The sequence below is a fragment of the Trachurus japonicus genome, chromosome 10 (genome assembly GCF_045865225.1).
Source record: "Trachurus japonicus isolate A0001 chromosome 10, Traja_1.0".
NCBI classification, from domain to species: Eukaryota; Metazoa; Chordata; class Actinopteri; order Carangiformes; family Carangidae; genus Trachurus; species Trachurus japonicus.
Genome location: NC_140916.1, coordinates 7,273,481 through 7,291,677, shown reverse-complemented (window position 1 = coordinate 7,291,677; position 18,197 = coordinate 7,273,481). Strand labels below are relative to the sequence as shown.

General features: G+C 41.3%; 1 protein-coding gene across 4 annotated transcripts in view; it reads left to right on the top strand.

The window, feature by feature from the left end:
- The window catches only part of LOC146979331 (teneurin-3), a 138,056-nt gene that overhangs the window by 45,581 nt on the left and 74,278 nt on the right, over positions 1–18,197 (top strand). For all 4 annotated transcript variants that reach the window (XM_085789072.1, XM_085789071.1, XM_085789070.1 and 1 more), the window contains exon 4: positions 15,235–15,460. In XM_085789072.1, the coding sequence (XP_085645198.1) occupies positions 15,235–15,460 (226 nt within the window). The remainder of the gene's footprint in view (positions 1–15,234; positions 15,461–18,197) is intronic.

The following is an 18,197-nucleotide window of genomic DNA, read 5'->3' as shown; positions in this document are numbered from 1 at the left end:
AGCGAACAAGTGTGACTCCAGACTGTGGTGCCAACTGTGGGTTTGCTGCTGTATCAATACGCCTTTGCGTCGTTTTAATCTGGTCAAGAGTAAAGAATATACAGTGTAGTCATACAATATTAATCCTGGCCAGGAAACACAACCAGCTGCTGCCTTTTATAAACTGACAGCTTATGGTTTTGCTAAGCCATATGCTGCCCGCTGCCGCCTTTTCTCTCAGATTTCACTTCTCAGTTTCCATTGTCAGTCTCGTCTTGGCTTTTATATGATCTTAATTCTGATGGATGTCTTCCAGTGTGAAATGACTCAGCCGGGTGTGAACGTGGACCAGCCTTTGCCTCCTACTACTGCCATTTGGTGAGCAGGAGGAGAAGGATGGGTAACCATCAAAGGAGACATGAGAAAGCTTGTGTGTTGATGGCGCCCCTCCCTTATCTAATTGGGGCGAAGCAAACATGATTAGACCCAATCTGTAGGACGATCAGGGTCTTCTGCTGCAGAGGCGTCTCACGGTCATGCATGTTCCGCAGCGTGCACCGCTCAAAGGCAGATCAGCACCATTTGATGACAGTATCAAGCTGCCGTTACAATAAAGAGATATGACAGCAAAACTATTTTTTAACGCCAAGTCCAATGCTAGGAATTCCTCATGCCGAAACAACAAAGAAAGTTGCCCATCAGTGCATTTACAAACAACATTCAGCCTTTACATGACCCTACAACACAAGACTTTTGAAGATATTTTACTGTAACAGACATATTTACCAGAGTTTTGCTTGTGTTGCAGTGGGGCTCGTCATTTCCATTATTTTATGTAAAGTGATCATCCAAGCTGTCTGAAGTCAGTCTTGACTTTCTGATAAAATCAAACATGTTCAGTGATGTCATACATTTTTGGTCTTGGCTCATGCAAACAGTGAAGCAGTAAAACAGTTAACAGTCAGCATGGAGGACAGGCAGGCACTAGAATGTCTAATGTAGTATTTCAAAGGGTAAAAAAGTCTGGAAAAATGGTTTTCTTCCTGTAAATTTACACTAGGAGCATGATGGGAAATAATCTCTAGTGACCCTGCAGTATCCCTAGTCTTTATAAAATCTTATATGAGAGACTAATAACTCTTTATACAATGTCTTAAGATGTTAGAAGGTGTAACACTGTACTCTTTCTATGGTTTTTTTCCCACATATTAGAGGCATTGGAGGTTAATTAAGTAAGTTTATGTCAGTCATGGACAGGTTATAGTCATGGTTAAAATTAAAGAATACATTTTATGGTTGACAAAGACATAAATTTATAGTTTCTATCTACCACACCCCCTGCCTTAACACAGTGTGCACGCCACAATACAAAGTCCTTTTGAATACTTATTTTCTTGTTTTCTTCCAAGGATAATGTTACCATGGTGAGTCCAGTGATTTCAAAGTACTTATTTTTTCTTTTCTTTCTTTTTTTTTGATGAATGCATCTGCTCTTTCATAAAACGTAATGGGCAATTTACCTACAGTATCATTATCTGGTGAAGACAGACTTCCCTGATAAAATGTAATATTGGGTTTAACTCTCAGTCTCAGCAGTGATGAGAATGCTTAAAAATTTTCAGCACCATTTCCTCCACTCAGTCAAAAGGTTTGAAAATCTCGAATATTGACCTTTGTGTAGCTGTATCAGAGGCATCTGTGATTTCAACAAATTGCATTATCCTGTGAGAATGGGTTTTACAAAATGCAGTGGTTCGGGTATAATTCATCCATTTGGGTGTTACGAAACTTTCGCAAATAAGGCATTGCTTCACACAGGTGTTGTGTGATTTGAAAAATCCAGGTGCATCCCCAGACAAAATATCTCTTTTATTTTTCACCATCACACTGTACCTTCCACAGATAATCTAGCGACAGTGATGAGTACCATTTCAGTCTGTAATCAAGAAGCATAATACACCCGGTATTTATTCTTGATTTAAAAGCCCAAGGTGAACAGTAAGCAAGTTCCCCAGTGTTGGAACATTTCCTCCCTTTCAGTCTAGTCATGACAAATTCACGTCATGTTCCCAGCAGCACAGAACCAAATTTGATGCATTTCAGATGTGGAGGCGTGAGAGAGGTGCTAATTGATGCCTGCTGTGGCATGAAACACAAATTGCATAGTTTACAAGTACAGCAGCAAAACTGCAGATATGCGCAGCCCTGTGGAGTCATATGAAGAGGCTAAATGAGGAATGTGCACACAGAGGCATAATGGATGCTGTCGACACACAACTGCTACCTCTTTCCTGCTATTCTGTCGCTCTCGCCAAGTTAACACTCATTTGCCCACTCACATTTCATCATGTGGCACGCACGGGCACACATTTATCTAAGCTAATTACATGTGTAAATTTATCTAACTATATCTGCACAGTTGATGTTTGAAAAAAAAAAAAAATCAAACATAATTTGAAGCTGAATGCATATTTGAAAGTTGCAGCTGAGACAGGGATTCAGATCCATTATGGAGACAAAAGTTTCCTCATCATCTTTGTTAGTATACTATACATATACTCATTAAAGCCATTAAATAGCAATGATTGCATTTGCAACCATTAGTCTAAATGATAGTTTTTGCTACTTATGCTATTAGCTGCAGTAAAAATACATTTTGCATATCAAACATTTAGTTGATGATCTTCCAGAGTGAGTCACAATAAGTAGGCATGTAACGATCCGGCGTCTTGCGCTGTGGAAAGATTTAGCTGTTGCAGAAACTGAACTTTTGACCTTGTTGGAGGGAAATTCTAATGTACAAGCCAGTCAACTGTAGGAAACTGTTATCCGTCTGCTGTGCAGCTTCTGCATGATGAAGTTGTTCTCCCCAGTCTCTTTCATTTTCATAAATAATCAGGATATTTATCACGCGCCTTTAGAAACACAGCAGGTTTATGATGCTCGCTCTTAGCGAGAAGCAAGCAGGCTGAGAGATGCACAGCCAAACCTCGCCTGTCTCTTTCTTTCTCTGTCTCCTTCTGTTGAGCCCATTTGGTGAAAAAAAAGAGAGATGCTGACACTGTGTCATCATTAGGGCTTATTTTTTTCAACAAAATATCAAAATGGTGCTGAGATTGAACCTGGAGAGAAAAGAGAGAGGGCTTTTTCAGTGCAGCAAATCACTGCAACACTAAAAGAATGGAGAATCTGCAGAAATACAGCTCTTTTTACAGAAAATTGATGTTATTATTGTAAACTGTAAAGTTTGTTTGTGTCTTCTGGAGTACAGAGACCTTCATGTGTGATGGTCAAGATACCACTCCAAAACATCTTCTTCTATCATCAGGCCACGGTTTTGATTTCAATTTCAATTTCAATTCCAATTTCAATTCATCCAATATTTGGCCAAACATTCAAAGTAATGACATTGCCGTCAGCCTCAGCTGCACATGTATTAGCATACTAATGTGCCGAACTAGAATGAACATGGTAAACATCAGAAATCCCTAACATGGATGCAGATGTTTACACACCAGTTCAGTTTGTCAGGAGTCTTTTTCGTTTTCTCCATATTTCTGAGTTAGCCTTATGACTGTTATAACTTTGTTATAATTGACGTTGCTGTTTATATTATTATCAAAGTGAGGAAGGATGCTACTTTCAAGGCTACCTCATTTATCACTTCTCTTCGGTGCCAGATATTTCTTAAACAAGATGTACTGTTGCTCTTTTAAGCCAGCTATTTGTTATAACATTCTGACACTTAATGAATATAAAGTGTTGCTCAACTCGGCTGCAAATGTGTGCGTTTGTGAGTGTTGCTGTGTGTGTGTGTATTTTGGGCGGCAGTTGAAGTGAGACAGTAGTTGATAAATTGTTGTTATCCGACTTGCTGCGGCAGAAAACACCCCCTAACATATGGATGGAGGATTGGATAAATCCGCTGAAGTGGATTCAAGGCGTTATATTCACCACGTGTTTAGATGTCTGGTGTCCTGAGAGTGTTTTGGCAGAGAACGGCAGCATGGGCAGCACCACACAATACGTCCACACTTGTGCATCTGATGCGCTTTGATCCGGTGATCTTCATTCTATCAGCTTGCATCTCTATGCACGTTTACAATATGTATTTGAATCTGGATTACATGCTTCCCTTCTTATTACAGTACATGAATACACCAGAAGAATAAGGACTGAGAAATGCTGCTTTGATTAGCCTCGGCTTCACATCCGCACATTTCATCCCTACCAGTGTAGCGATACCATAGATTTGGCAATATTATAGGCCACCTTTAAATTTAGTCATTTCCCTGATCTTTGTGTGCGTGTCTGTGTGTGTGTGTGCCTGTCTGTCTGTGTGTTCCTGCAATTCCTTCCAAAGCAGACTCCAGAGAGACAGCAGAGGAGGTATGTATGAGTTGGATGCCTCCTTGACAACACCTTGGAGGTAAAAATCAATGTCTGCCAAACAAAGTGAAATGTTAGGCTGCAGCCAATACATGACAGATGAGGCTTAGGGTGGTATTTTCTAAGGTGAATGAAGACTGGAACGCAGGCGGCCCTGTCTGCTGTTGTCAAGCAAAGCACCATTAGAGAGATTTTGAAGGGAGGTACGTCTGACTTCCCTGACTACTTTTATTATTGATTAACATGCTGTAGAAACGTGCGAGAGCCACTGTGAAGTGGAAGACGGGATGCGGCTCAAAATTAAGAACGTCTGCACGGTAGATTAAACTTTAAAGGCCAGCTTCACTAATGAATTGTGATGCCGGGGCCACTCAAGAGACCTCCTCCTCTCCATCCGGGGGTTGCAAAAAAGTAAAGTCATCTTGATTAGACTGGATCGCTCCTCAGATCAGAACAGTGTCTGGATTTCATAACATCGCCAAAATTTCCTGTTAAGTCACAATATTTGACAGGTTGGAATTTCACTTGTCGTGCTGCAAAATTTTCTACTTTTTTTTTTTTTTTCCATTTCAGTGCTCAGTAGAGAAGAGATTTGAGGTGGAGGTCCTGTTTCCTCAGGGTGGAGCTCAGTGTATGCAGCTGAACAGTAGCTGTAGAGGCAGCATGGCTAGCCTGGCACATTAACAGGGGCAATGCTGTGGTGCTAGCTCATGCATGATGAGGCTTCAAGACTCCAGCAGTGACCTCAGCGCAGAGCCATGGGCCATATCATGTTGCTGATTGAGCATGCACCGAACCGCAGAGGGTACGCAGGTTGCTTCTTAGTTCTTGTCGTGGAGAGAAGCAGAGGGTGTTATGACGGAAAATTCCAAAACATCACTAGTGCTGGAGGGGTTAGCTTTAAAGGAGGTGCTTATATGGTGTATATATATGTGGGCGTGCATGTGTGTGTTCACGTGTTAAGAATATATAGCCCAACGTGTGCTCGCAAACATAAAGTTTACCGCTTATGCCCATTGAGGATATTGACAGTATGAGAATAAGCCAATGATTCATCCTATTATTATTCTCATCTTGTGCTCTGCTCTGTAGCCAAGAGTAATGCAACATTGGGATATCAATTCATAGCCTTGGCCCCAGGAAAGCTCTTTGGAAAGCACAGGGATTTTCAGCCTGTGTGATGTAGCTGCAGCTCTGGAGCCAGACACTGCAAGAAGTGCTGGCTTAGAGAACCATATGTGGGAATGTTTGGGGGAGTCGGGAGGAAATTTAAAGGCCCCAGCATGCAGTGTTTCTTCATTGTAGTCTTTCAGATAAAGGAAAACTTGGATGGAAAGTATCGGAAAATATATTATTTACAGCTATTTTTCACTGTGGTCTGACGTTTAATCAACAAAACCATTGATGGAACAATGAACATACAATACATTCATTTGTGTAGCACTTCAACAGAAGTAACAAGTAACAAAGTGCTTCATGTGATTCAAATATAACATCCAACTAGATCAAAGTAAAAATTGCAAATGGAATTAAAAGGCTGTCACATAATAAAAGCTGTTTTTATTTTGATTGAGTTGAACTTTTGAATTTTTACCTGTTAGCAAAACAATCAGTCTGTTTTGTCTATTCCAAACCAACACATTATTGCTTTGCATCACAGTGGCATCTCTTTCTTTCTTTCTTTTTTTAAGGTTTCATTAAAATGTTCATTTTCCAGGCAGCGGTGCATTAAGACTTTTACCTTAATGGGAACATGTGGGTGTAGATGACGGTTGGCTAAAACTTTATTTTCTTTGTGCAGCAGCAGAGTATGAATCCATCAGCCTCTGTTGGATGTAATATAGGTTTCATGGTGCCTTTTCAATGTGGTGTATATGATACTGTGTGTAAATCTCCCTTTCCTCAACTTTTCCTACAATAGAGATGAGAATTAGTCATCTGTGCAAGTGGAGTGCATCCAGTTGAGAACAATATGCCAACAATTAATCAGGAAAAGATAGGCTTCTCCTTCCTTAGATGGATTCTGCTTCCTTTGTCTGGTTTCCCCCCACAAACTGAGTGACTTGCGCAGGAAATGCAATTATAGCAGCCATTGGAAAAGACTGTGCCACTACAACCATGAGTGGTTTGTTTTTTTCCTGCAACCATTTTCTCAAGTGATTGGGGAAGCGAGCTGTAAATGAATGGGGAGGCACATGAATAGTTCTCCAGAGTGCACATGTCACATTTCTATGACCCCTAAGATGATGTAGGCAACATTTTTTTGGTGCAATTACTAATTCAGATCTATATTGCCTTAGACAGAGAAATGACTCGCACTTCAGTGGAACTGCTTTGTTGTCATTCCTGACACTTAGAGGTTTGGTTGCAATTGTGAAATAAATTGCTTAAAAATCCTTCAGCAGGCTCTTGAATGCAAAGAAGCGCCATCTCTCCTCTCCCTCACTTTGCCAGGACCACCCGCGCCACAATTTCAACATCAGCCAGAAGCCAGCTATACCGGCTGCACCGCCACAGCTACCGGCTGTTACTGAAGGCACAAGCCATTCAAGCCACCGCAGCAATCGGGGGAGAGAGTGAATGACTGCTCTTAGGGCTAGTGCAGTTCAAACGTGCTCAGGAGGAAGATTGAAACCGGTGACTTCCTTTTCAAAAGAATGCCTAGACAAAAAAGAAAAGAAAAGAAAAGAAAACAACACCATTTGAAAGAGACAACACAACAAAGTGCTGAGTGGAGATGCATTTGGATGAGAGCAGGCCTCCAATTCCTCCTTTTCCCCACTTTCTTGTAGGTGATTTGTTTATATTATACGCCTCATGATGCCGTAGTTCACAGTGTTGCTCCACAGTCAAAAAAAAAAAAGAAGAAGGGATGATGCAGTGACAGAAAGAGGCAGGTCGCTGCTGTTATTGCGATTTATAACAGCACATCAAGGGCGCAAACAAACTGTGAGGCTAAGAATGTGTCGCCAACATGATGGCTGCGATGAGAACTGCAGGGCGGGATTGCCTGGAGAGTGGGGACGTTCATTATTTTTTCAAAGCACTTTTCAATATAACTGGTTGACAGGAGTCATTCAGATATATTCTTAAAGCTTTTCTTATCAGTATTTTTGTATTAACAATGGGGCGGATGACAATATGAAAACGCATAGCTTATATGTGTGTATATATACACTGTGTGTGTGTGTGTGTGTGTAACCATCAGGGAATTGTCACAATTGTAACTCTTCACTTGATGTTTTTACATTGTGGGTGGCTGCGATTTAGGAGGGCGAGTGGGTTGTCCACTACACTACGGTGGCCCTGAGAGCTTAATGCACTTGAATTTAAGAAAAAAACATGCAAATATACACAACTGCATTGTGAAATACAAATGGGAGTGGAGGTGTACCATGGAGGAGTAATCCCAACCACAGCAGCCGCGTTCCAGTCCAGCCCTCGGGCCTTTGTGCCATATCATCTCCCTCTCTCTGACTTTCCATTCTCTCTCTGTGTCTCTAACAATTTAGGAAACTTAAATAGTCCCAAGTGGACACTGAGCTACAAGCTACCCAGCCAAGGGGCATCAATCGTCACTGTCCCTTGGAATCACTTCCATTGTGTTGTGTGAACTGGCAGCGCATGAGTTGCCAAATTATTAAAGATGTTTTCTGAATTTGCAAGCGCGTTTGTGTATTTGCGTGTGTTGCTGCAGTGTTGTAAGTTGCAAGGCGTGAAGGGCTCAGGGCCAACTTACAAATCAGAAAGTTGGCCATTCATTCCCCCGGTTCCCTCAGCCCTCACACTGCATTGATGGTTGTTCCATCAGTGTATGAAGGTCTGATGAATAGGTGAATGTGGCCACGACTGGAAATTGCTTTGAGTTGTCAATAGGACAAGAAAACAGCTTTGTGAGTGCAAGTTCACTCATTTACCATATTTACAAGGGTCTTACCACACAGGTGGTTAGCAACACAACTATAAAGGAACGCCTATGTACAGAAGGTATGTAAGAGGTAGATGTGTAGATAGGTGAGTATTTTCTAACATGTTTACCACAATTCAACAGCGATTCAAGGTCATAATATGTCAGGGTTTGTGTTGTGTTTACAGCATTTAACACCTCTCCAAGTGCTGCAAAGAAGAAGAAGAAGAAAATCAATCTCTTCAATAACTTCAGATACTAAAAACTTCAGATGTACCTCTGCAACACTCTAAAAATAATTCATTGCCATTGTTTATATTTATTTATAACCGACCTTTTAAAAGATCTCCATCTTCATCCATCTGTGATAACTCACAGATTCAATCAGTTACAGCAAATGATGCTTGAGGTTTTTAATCTTTGTTATGATATAACCTCAAAGATCTGTATCAGTCAGAAATAATGTTACACGCATCTTTAAAAAATTTGGGGATTCTTTGGTTTTTCATGATGGTTAAAATCAACTTTTTATGACAATGTGAATCTGCATAAACTTGAATATAGACTATTAGGGTTGAATATTAACTTGTGCAGACTGGTGGCTGAAGTTAATGGCAGTGTGAAGGCAAATCAAAGAGAAGTGTGTTTCAGAAAAGTGAGAACTGGCACACTTCCCCATGGACTGAGCCAGGTTTCAGCTCTGCAGGTTGAACAAAATGTAGTAATACGTGTATTGTCAGTGCTGTTCTGTGGAAACTGTTGTCCTCACCCAAGTTACAAACTGTAGGCTCTTTTATTTTATTTTTCTTACCAAGGTGTGAACACAATCTCTCTGCGCAAAACAAGGAAGCCAAAGCTGTCCACACATGAATAAATACAACTAAGTGTTTTGTCAGCAGGCTAATTGTCGAAGCAGCTTTTGAGACGGAGTGTAACTGCTATGTAACCGGAGAGCTGCTAAGCAGTCATCATCTGTATGATGATCTGCCATCTGTAGCAATGTCTGAGTGAGAGTGGTGTGAGAGAGAGAGAGAGAGAGAGAAGGACCAACAGTGATGTGAAGCTGCTTATACTGTAGTAACTCTGCATCTTTAGCAGAGTTCACCTTCCTAAGTGTGTTTAAAAATCATACATTCTGCAGTGTATGGCAGTGAAGGATTTGCATCCAATGCGAGTTGATGAATGCCCTCTATATGACTGCGTAGGAGCATATTATGTGCGTTTAAGTAAAATGATGCCTTTTTCTATAATGCAATGATTATGTAACCCTTGAAATATTGGTTACATCCTGGTTACCCTGCAGAGAAAAGGCTTAAAAGAAATTTCTGTCTTTGATCAGATAGAAAGTCAGAAGAAGAGTGGGCAAGGCTGTGAGAGCGGTGAAGGTACTCTGGCAGGAAATATGATGGAATTCACACAGCTCCTTCTCCTTCTTCTTCTTTTTCTTTTTTTTTTTTTTTTTTTCTTAAAACCCCAAGCCCCTGAAAATTGCCAACTCCCTTTGCAGAGTAAATCCCCAAAACTCACCTAGGGCAAGGTTGTTCTAATGGTCCCGAATTCCAGCGGGTATAGCCCACTCCCTCCCCCTTTAAACACCACCACCACCACCACCACCCTCACTCCACCTTCAGGGCGTCCCGGTGACAAGCTGCTGTCTCTTTCCCTATACCGAAGGATACTGCCACTGCCTTCAACCAGGCGCCAGAGCTGTGCTGAGACGGAATAGAAAACAAGGCACTGATGAGAATGACTTTATTGATTTGACATATATAAACATCCTACCTGGTCCAAATGGCATGTTTTATCATGGACTTCATCCATTATTCATTTCATATAAAATCAAATGCGGGGATTTTGTTAGAGGTCCGTCTGTCTCATTTTAATATGTTTTCTGAAAGTCAGAACGTTGCAGAGCGGAAATACTTTTTTTTCTTTTTTAAAAATGTAATTTAATTTAGATATTTATGAATATTCTGTAAAAAGAAAACGCTTGGAGCCATAACAGAAAAATGGTAGTCCCTATAGATTAGGTGATCTATTTTGATGGGATTCTCGTGATGCACACGTGGCGCAATTTTCCTATTGATGAAGGGCAAGCCAGTCAAAGCAAATGCCCTTTCAATTCCATTAGCAGTTGCATCACTCTCTTAATGGAGAGTAAAATGGCACAAGACCTTTTGCAGTAGTACTTACACAATGAATATGAAAAGGCTTTCACTGAGCTTGCCAAGCTTAGTGAGTGCAAAACGGCTTTTAATTGTGTCCCGACTCTGTGTTGGAACATTATTCGGAGTATTCAAGGTCTATCAGTGCTTTAATCAAAAAAAGATATTTTCAAAGTAGCATACATCATAGAAACGTAATAGACCTCAACATCCAAATATCAAGCAGTGACATAAAAAGTTCAAGAGAATTGTTGTGGAATTTGAACTGGCTGTCGTAACCTCATTTATTTCAGAATTGAATGAAGAGTTTGAATACAGAAACCCAAACCATTTGAGATATCACTGGGTATATCAGAAATACACATTGTATGTATTTTCTGCGACGTGTACATTTTTCTGGTTCACTCATGCAGCCCCAACGTACTCGCCTCTTGTAAAGAGCAGCCTCTCAAGTGTTAAGAGTGCCTAAAACAAAGATGTACTCCAAGAAGTGTTTGTGTTGAAATACAGGGGCTTTGATAGATTTGAAAGATATTGCAGGCATCATTAAGAATGGAATGAGTCTGTCATTTTAGCGCTGGCATGCAGTATTAATCACAAAGGTCCTTTAAAGCATGTTGCTGATGGAGATGATGACAAGCTGACGTTGAGGAATTATGCAAAGGAGGCATCCGTCTTGATCTGATTTCAAAGCAAAGCCCCATAAACCACACAGCTGTTTCATCTGCCTTCCCAGTCACTGAGCCTGCACTTTAAAGGCCAGCTTAATTCCCTGTGTGTCCTGATGGAAGACAATGCCATGGCTTTCTTAAAGACTCATTGTTTAGTGTGCTTATTAAAACAGAAAATAACACAAAAGCCACACACACACACACACACATGCAAACACACAGAGAGACACAATCCAACATATGTGGTTCAGTGGATAATCTAATTCAAAGTGCTACTGTGCCAAATGTCCATATTTCAGCTTGGTTTGCCCCAGTGGCTTTCAAAACCACAAGTACACAGAGAATGCACACTGCACCGCTGCTCTGCGAGTGCTACATTACACAGAATCACATTGAGGTTATCACTTATAGCTTTTCATCATAGAGAGACCCTGTCCTGAGTGCAAAACAGTTTGTCAGAAATTGGATTCAAACGTATGCCTCAAATTGGAGACTAGAACCCACTGCGCCTCACATCACTCAGACAAACTGACTCCTACTGTGTGCAGGGACATTGAGAGGCTAGAAAAAAAAACCAAATGGCATCGTATATTTTCAAGGGTCCATGCTTTTTTTTTTCTGCCCAGTATCATGTGGAGTGAAACACTGTACTGCCCTTAAAATATTGATTTTCATATTAAAATACAGAAATGCAACTTGTTTACTTTTCTTTTTTTCCTGTGCAACAAGAACCAAGTCTCATATTAAAAATCAACTCTTTCACCATTTGATCTTGACCTCAAAAGGATAAAGATTAAGGGGATGAGGAAAAAGCCTTTAACTTAGAAAAATGTTTGCATAATTGATCACTCAAAGTCCACACAGAGTCAGGTCTCAGATCTGAATGCTTTAAAGGGCATAGCTCAGTGTTGAGTAATATCTCACAGGCTAAGGTGACTGGATGAGTTAGTCCTCAGATTTATAAGTGCTGATATATCAGGAGGTGTGCAGTGTCTATTTGTTGAGCTGAAAGGTGGATTAAGGCAAGTGAGAAGCCATTTTAGATTAGTTCACACCGCTTTTGCTGCTTTCTTTTCTATAATATGGTGAATTTAGTCCAGCTGGTGAAGTTAAGTGTCATTCTGTGTCAATTATATTAATGGTGACAAAACCACCATTGATTTTTTTTTGCCACCTCATTCCATCTGAAGGTGACCTCGGTCAGTCTGCATAGCACCACACGACATTTTGGATTCTTGTTTTGCACACCTTTATGTGGGGAAAACACTTTATAATGAGACTTGATTTGAACTCTTTAACTTTTTGAAAACAGAACTGAGTCACCCTTTCATCTCTGAACCCTCTGCAGCGAACTGAAACACAACATTTCAAGTGCAAGGTCTTATTTTTACGCAAAAGCTTTTGTGTGCATTTTTGCAAAGCATGCATACAGTACTGTAGGTTTAATTCAGTTCACCGGATTTTACGTTCCCTTAGTCCATTGTGGGATTATGCAGACAGATTTGCTGCATGTCAAATCCTACTCCTTTGAAGGTTTTTGGGATTTAGTGTTTTGAGAACCTTATGCTCAGCAAGTGTTTTCACCTAAAAACACGGTTCATTTCATGTCACAGTTCAGTCATGCCCTCAGCGCCTTGATTCGCCTGAAATTGATTCAGGATTGACCATAAAGTTGTGACAGCGAGGGTGTTTGGACTTGACACTCATCTCTGTTGCTGTGCCGGCGCTATTTCCATCAACCATAATGCACCTGCTCTGTTTTTATAGGTTGGAGTTTAGTCTATGCTGCATTTTCAAACTCTCAGTACGAGCAGTGCAGCAGCAGCGGCAGCAGCAGCACTGAGCCAAACAAGGGCAATCAAGATGTTCACTTGCACTTTATGCCAATAGATCAATACGCAGACATGAAGATAAATGGATACAGATGTTTGCAATATCTGTCATGTATCTTTATTTGTAATGCAAAATGGTAGGGCGGAGTGTTTACAGGGATTGACTGTGTCATACGCGGGCGTGATAATAAGGTCAAGAACAACTAACCCTTTTTTGTGTGTTTTACAAAATCTAATTTCCTTTGTTCCTTTGAAAGGTACAATCAGCTCGTTGCTGTTTATCTTTTCTTCATACAGTAAGTGATTTAATAATCAAAAAAACAACAACTTTGACCTCCTAAAGTTAACACATTTTGGTCATCATCTTCCCACTTCCCTGTGTTAGATCATTTTCTGTTTCCTGAAACTCTCCCTCCATCACTCATGGACATTATGCTGTTATGCGAGCGTGTGCTGATTATATGAAAAATACGTCTGCGGGAAAGTGAAGTGGAGCTTGTGGCTGCTGCAGGCTCGTACGGTGGAGTAAAGCCCAGAGGTGATGTAAAACCAGACAGTGTTGGTAGATAATCCACATTTCTATTAGCCTACTTAGCACTTTTCTAATAGGGCTCACAGTCTAGCCCAAGAGATGAGTGGTATGTCTTGTATTCATTATCACTAAGTCATGGTGCCCTTATATTTTTAAAATGCCAATACCACAGTTGATCTAAGGTATAATTTGTATGTTCTGACTGGGGCTCGACTTGGAACAAGGTAGTTTGGGGTTATGAAGGGATCATATTTGATTGGGTTTGATCCAGGTCTAATCATCACAGTCCACACAAAAAAAGGAGGGAAAAAACAGCCTTCATCTTTCCCTGATGAGTTTGCCTTTATCGTATTTATAGCCATGCTGTTGCCGTGCAATTACAGTGAGGAATCAATTATTCCTAGATATGTCTTGTGCACCAACACTGTGCACCCTCGTCTCTCCTGACTGCTGCAAACCATTTACCCATTATACTGTATGTCAAGAGTATCTACAGTATGTGTATTTTTCTCACTGTCATTGCTCTATACAGATGGAACAGATGTTTCAAAATACTAAATGAAGTGCAAAAATCAGCTAAATGGTTAGTAGAATTTGTAGAGAGCAGACAGTATTACTTACAGGACTGTATGTATTGTATTACATACAGTATTCCCAGTTAAAATCTCATAAGAGATCCTCAGTTGTACCAACAGTCTGCATGTGGAGCAGCCTGAAGGATTTTACCCCAAAGCACAGCTGTGAATGGCAGGCATGTAGATGTTTCCTTGTAGCACAGGGGAACCAGAGTACGGGTTCATTTGTCTGCATCGAACAGCTTGTTTTATGCATTGAAGGGCGCAGTGAAAAGTGGAAGCACAAGGCGAAGGACAAAAAAATGCATGGTGATTAAAGGCTCTTTTCTAAACAATGACGAACGTCCTTTCAATAAAGTTCCTCAGTGCGGCCAGTAGCATTGAGCATGGTTCGTTCCGTGGGTACAAGGTCTTTATGCATGGTGGGCGAGTGGAAGGTTAAATCATGCACCTGATCCAACCTTCAGCATTCGTATCCTCTAAATTTAACTCCTTCTGGCTTTATAAAAATTCATGCTGTCTGTGCAAAAAACAACAACAGCTCCTGAAAGACGCATCTCCCAGCTTTCTCAATCTTCTGTAAGCCTGCGCGAGGAAAGAAAGACGATACCCATTTGGGGCTCATTGGAGCAAATCAGAATTGTCAGCAGTGTGGGTTTTTACCTTTTTAAAAGGGGAAGATGGATAGATAATCACCACATGCCATTCTGGGGGCCAATTACACAGCTTTGTGTGAAATTGGAAAACCTGTTCTCTCAGAGCTCTAATGGATGTTCTGGTCATTAGTTATTTGAGAGTCTTCTCCGGCTGTAATCAAACGTGAAACATTGCGTTAAGCGCCCATAAAGGAACAGCTGCCTCTCTAAGTGACCTTCTGTTTAAGAGAACCCAACTGTCAGGCGTGTGGCGTTTTGCGACAATTATTATGTGAGTCGCCATAAAAGCAGCTCTTATTTCCCTTCTTTTTGCAGTGGTTGCATCTCATCTTAATGTCTTGCTCTTGGTTGTATTTACTTTTCTGCGTCTGTTATTTGGTCGTGTGCTGTCATATCTTGCATACAGGTGCATAATATTACCCATCTGCTGTCTTTTAGCAAACCCACTCTCGAAGCAGCAGAACAGATAATGGTGGCTTAAGAACACTCTTAATATTCTGACATCTCTTTGCCTTTGCTTCTCTGCAGGAGATCATCTGTCTAGTCAGCAAGGCCCGCCACCCCTCCCGCCAGCCCCACCTTCACACAAGCAGCATCCGTCCATCACGTCCCTGAGCCGCAGCTCACTGGCCAATCAGAGGAGCCCGAGCCCACCACCCACAGCCGGCCTGGCGGCCGACTTGCAGAGTACGGCAGAATGCGTCCAGCTGCAGGACAGCTGGGTCCTGGGCAGCAATGTGGCCCTGGAGAGCAGGTGAGGTGACCGACAACACAACAGGGGGAAATTCATATGTACCTTGTCCACATGTGTCTTGTTCTAGTAGCTCATTTATCATCGGCCTGTCCTGGTCCCTCAACATCTGACACAGATCTTGTTTATCCAGGTGCCACTCCAGCCAGTGTGGCTTTAGTTACATGTCAGTCTAATTCCCAGGTATAGGCTTGTGGAACATAAGGTTGTCTCAGCCTGCAGGGACTCTTACTGTAGGTTTGCCCTGACTAAGACCCCTGATCGGCTGTTCCCAGGGCATATACATTTATGACAGTGGGGGAAGACAGTGCTGGGGGCTTGGTTATCTCCTGGTAGATGGTTATCTTGCAGAAATTATATATAATGAAATTGTATAATATATTATATAATGATAATATGAAAACGCAAATTAATAACACACATGACTTTATTAATGTGTTCGGTTCTAGTCCTCCAGACGTTGGTGGGTAATAAAAATATTAAGGTGTGACTCATTTTAAGAACCGCACCTCATCGGTTTAAATTATCATGCCACGATTTTTACCTGAGCAATTATGATTTCCATTGACTTTGATAACAACCATAGTTTCTCCCACTTTGAGAACAATGTTGTCGAGTGCTCTTTTTTTAAATGTTTTTTTTTCTATGCACCTACAATTTGGAGCTGATTACTAAATTAGACGGACCCTCACTCAGAAGGAAAGTGCATGATTAGCTGGAACCACGTGAATATCAGAGAGCCCACCAGTTCAAATCAGAGAGGCTATAACTTCATAGGAAACTTGGGAAGCGGGTAGTGTGCGTGTGTTATATCAAAATTTGCTGTGCAAGATACCACTTTGTCATAAGAGCCACTGCCAAGTTTCCCTCCTGAAACATCAGTTACATCTTTCTTAATCAGTGAGCTCAAAATATCCTGGCTAATGAAGTGTGGTACATTGCGCCCTGACTCAGAAACGGCCCCGAGTAAATGATTGCGTTGCCGCCTGATATTTCCCTGGCACTGCGTCGCCTTTCAGAGCCTTAGATGAATGTAAACTTTGAATTTTGTCTGTGGCAGCATGAAGTAACAGCCTCTTATGATCTGACCGAATCAATTGGGATATGTGGTGACAGTCTCACATTCTCAGGGAGATGCGGTGATTGAATACTAACCGCGCGATGACCTTGAGCTGTCTTAGCCGTATCGACAAAACAATATGGGCACACCTATCATCAAGTGAGGCATAAATCACTATCAGCACAGTGGACTCTAAATCAAGTGCTTGCCAGTGGGTGGGAACAGGGGGCTGCTGTGAACCAACGAGGCCAAAAGGGAAGACCCGGTTCACCACATAATTGCACATGTCAAGAAAACCACCAGGTTGGGAAATGTAAACAGAAGCTCCAGAAAGTATTTATTATGCTGCCTTCAGGGGGTTTTGGGTGAGCAGAGTCCTGGCACAGCACATGTAGGTAAGCAGCCTCCGCTGCAGCAGGGGTGTGAATCTCTTTTTTGAAACCTCAACATCAACATGGATTTTATTTCTCATGCAGCGCAGTAGACGTGGTCACACGTGCAGACAGTAAATTATTCCGTACAAGGCAGTCGATTAAAAAACTGTCAAATATAAATCACAATGTTATGATCTTGCTTAATATATTTCCTGTGACATGACCTCCTTGAAAATAAAGCACTCATTTGACAGCATTAGCTACTTTTACAGCAATTAGCAGTAATGAATAATGTGTGTGTAACCTCCCATAAAAGTGTTGGTCTTCAAAGCGTGAGTGTGCTAATTTGACTCGGTACCGACTCGCTTTCATAGTGAATAGCTTTCAATGTTCTTCTAAGTGAGTGAAGTGCCGCACTCGGTAACTACCAACTGTAACTACGGCTCATTGTTGCACGGTGAGCGCTGTAAAGCCACTGATCCCGCTGTGATCGTTCTGTCAGAGCTGTGTAAAGATGCTAAATTTGATTTCAGCTCATTTACCCCCAGAGTTTAAAAGCATCAGACATATGCGTCAGACGAGCAAAGGCCTTTTTAAAAGCTCAAAGAAATAAAGGCCGCACACAAAAAAAAGGAAAAAAAAAGCTGTCCACGTCTGTCGGTGTCGTTGACATTTACACTTGATCTCTAATTAACAGAAACCCGAGCTTGAGCGAGACGATGAAGGTCAGGATGGGACAATGTTTCGGATCCCGAGACAGACTCTGGCCTGGGAGTTTTAAGTGTCACAGTGCAGGTTCTTCACACTTAAGATAAACCCGTGAAGTAACTCTCCCTCAGCTTTTCGTCCTGCTTTATGCAAACTAAGATCACTGTATTTAAAGGGCTCAATTAGTTGGCAACAGAGCAGTGAGGCTGCCCGCTGTTCGATGCTATTCACAAGTGCAGAGGAGACATTTAGATCTTTTAAAGTGCGTGGAGTACTTTTAATAAATCCCTCAGGGTTCCCTCACTAACCACTTGACTCCACCCGAACAGTATTTGGTGAAATTTTCAATTAGAAATATTCCATTCAATTTCATTAAAAAAATGAATCGCCATGTCCCTTAAGAGACCATTTGCACATATAAGGTAATTATTCTCGAGCAGCACTTAATCCTTTGTTTAAGATAGACTCTATCAGTGTGTGTATGTGAAATGTGTATTTTACTATAAGCTCTATAAGTGCTCCACTGGATAAGATACAGGTACTGTAAGTGTCTCCTCTTACATATGTATGTCCTGACGCCCACTTCAGCATTTTTTTT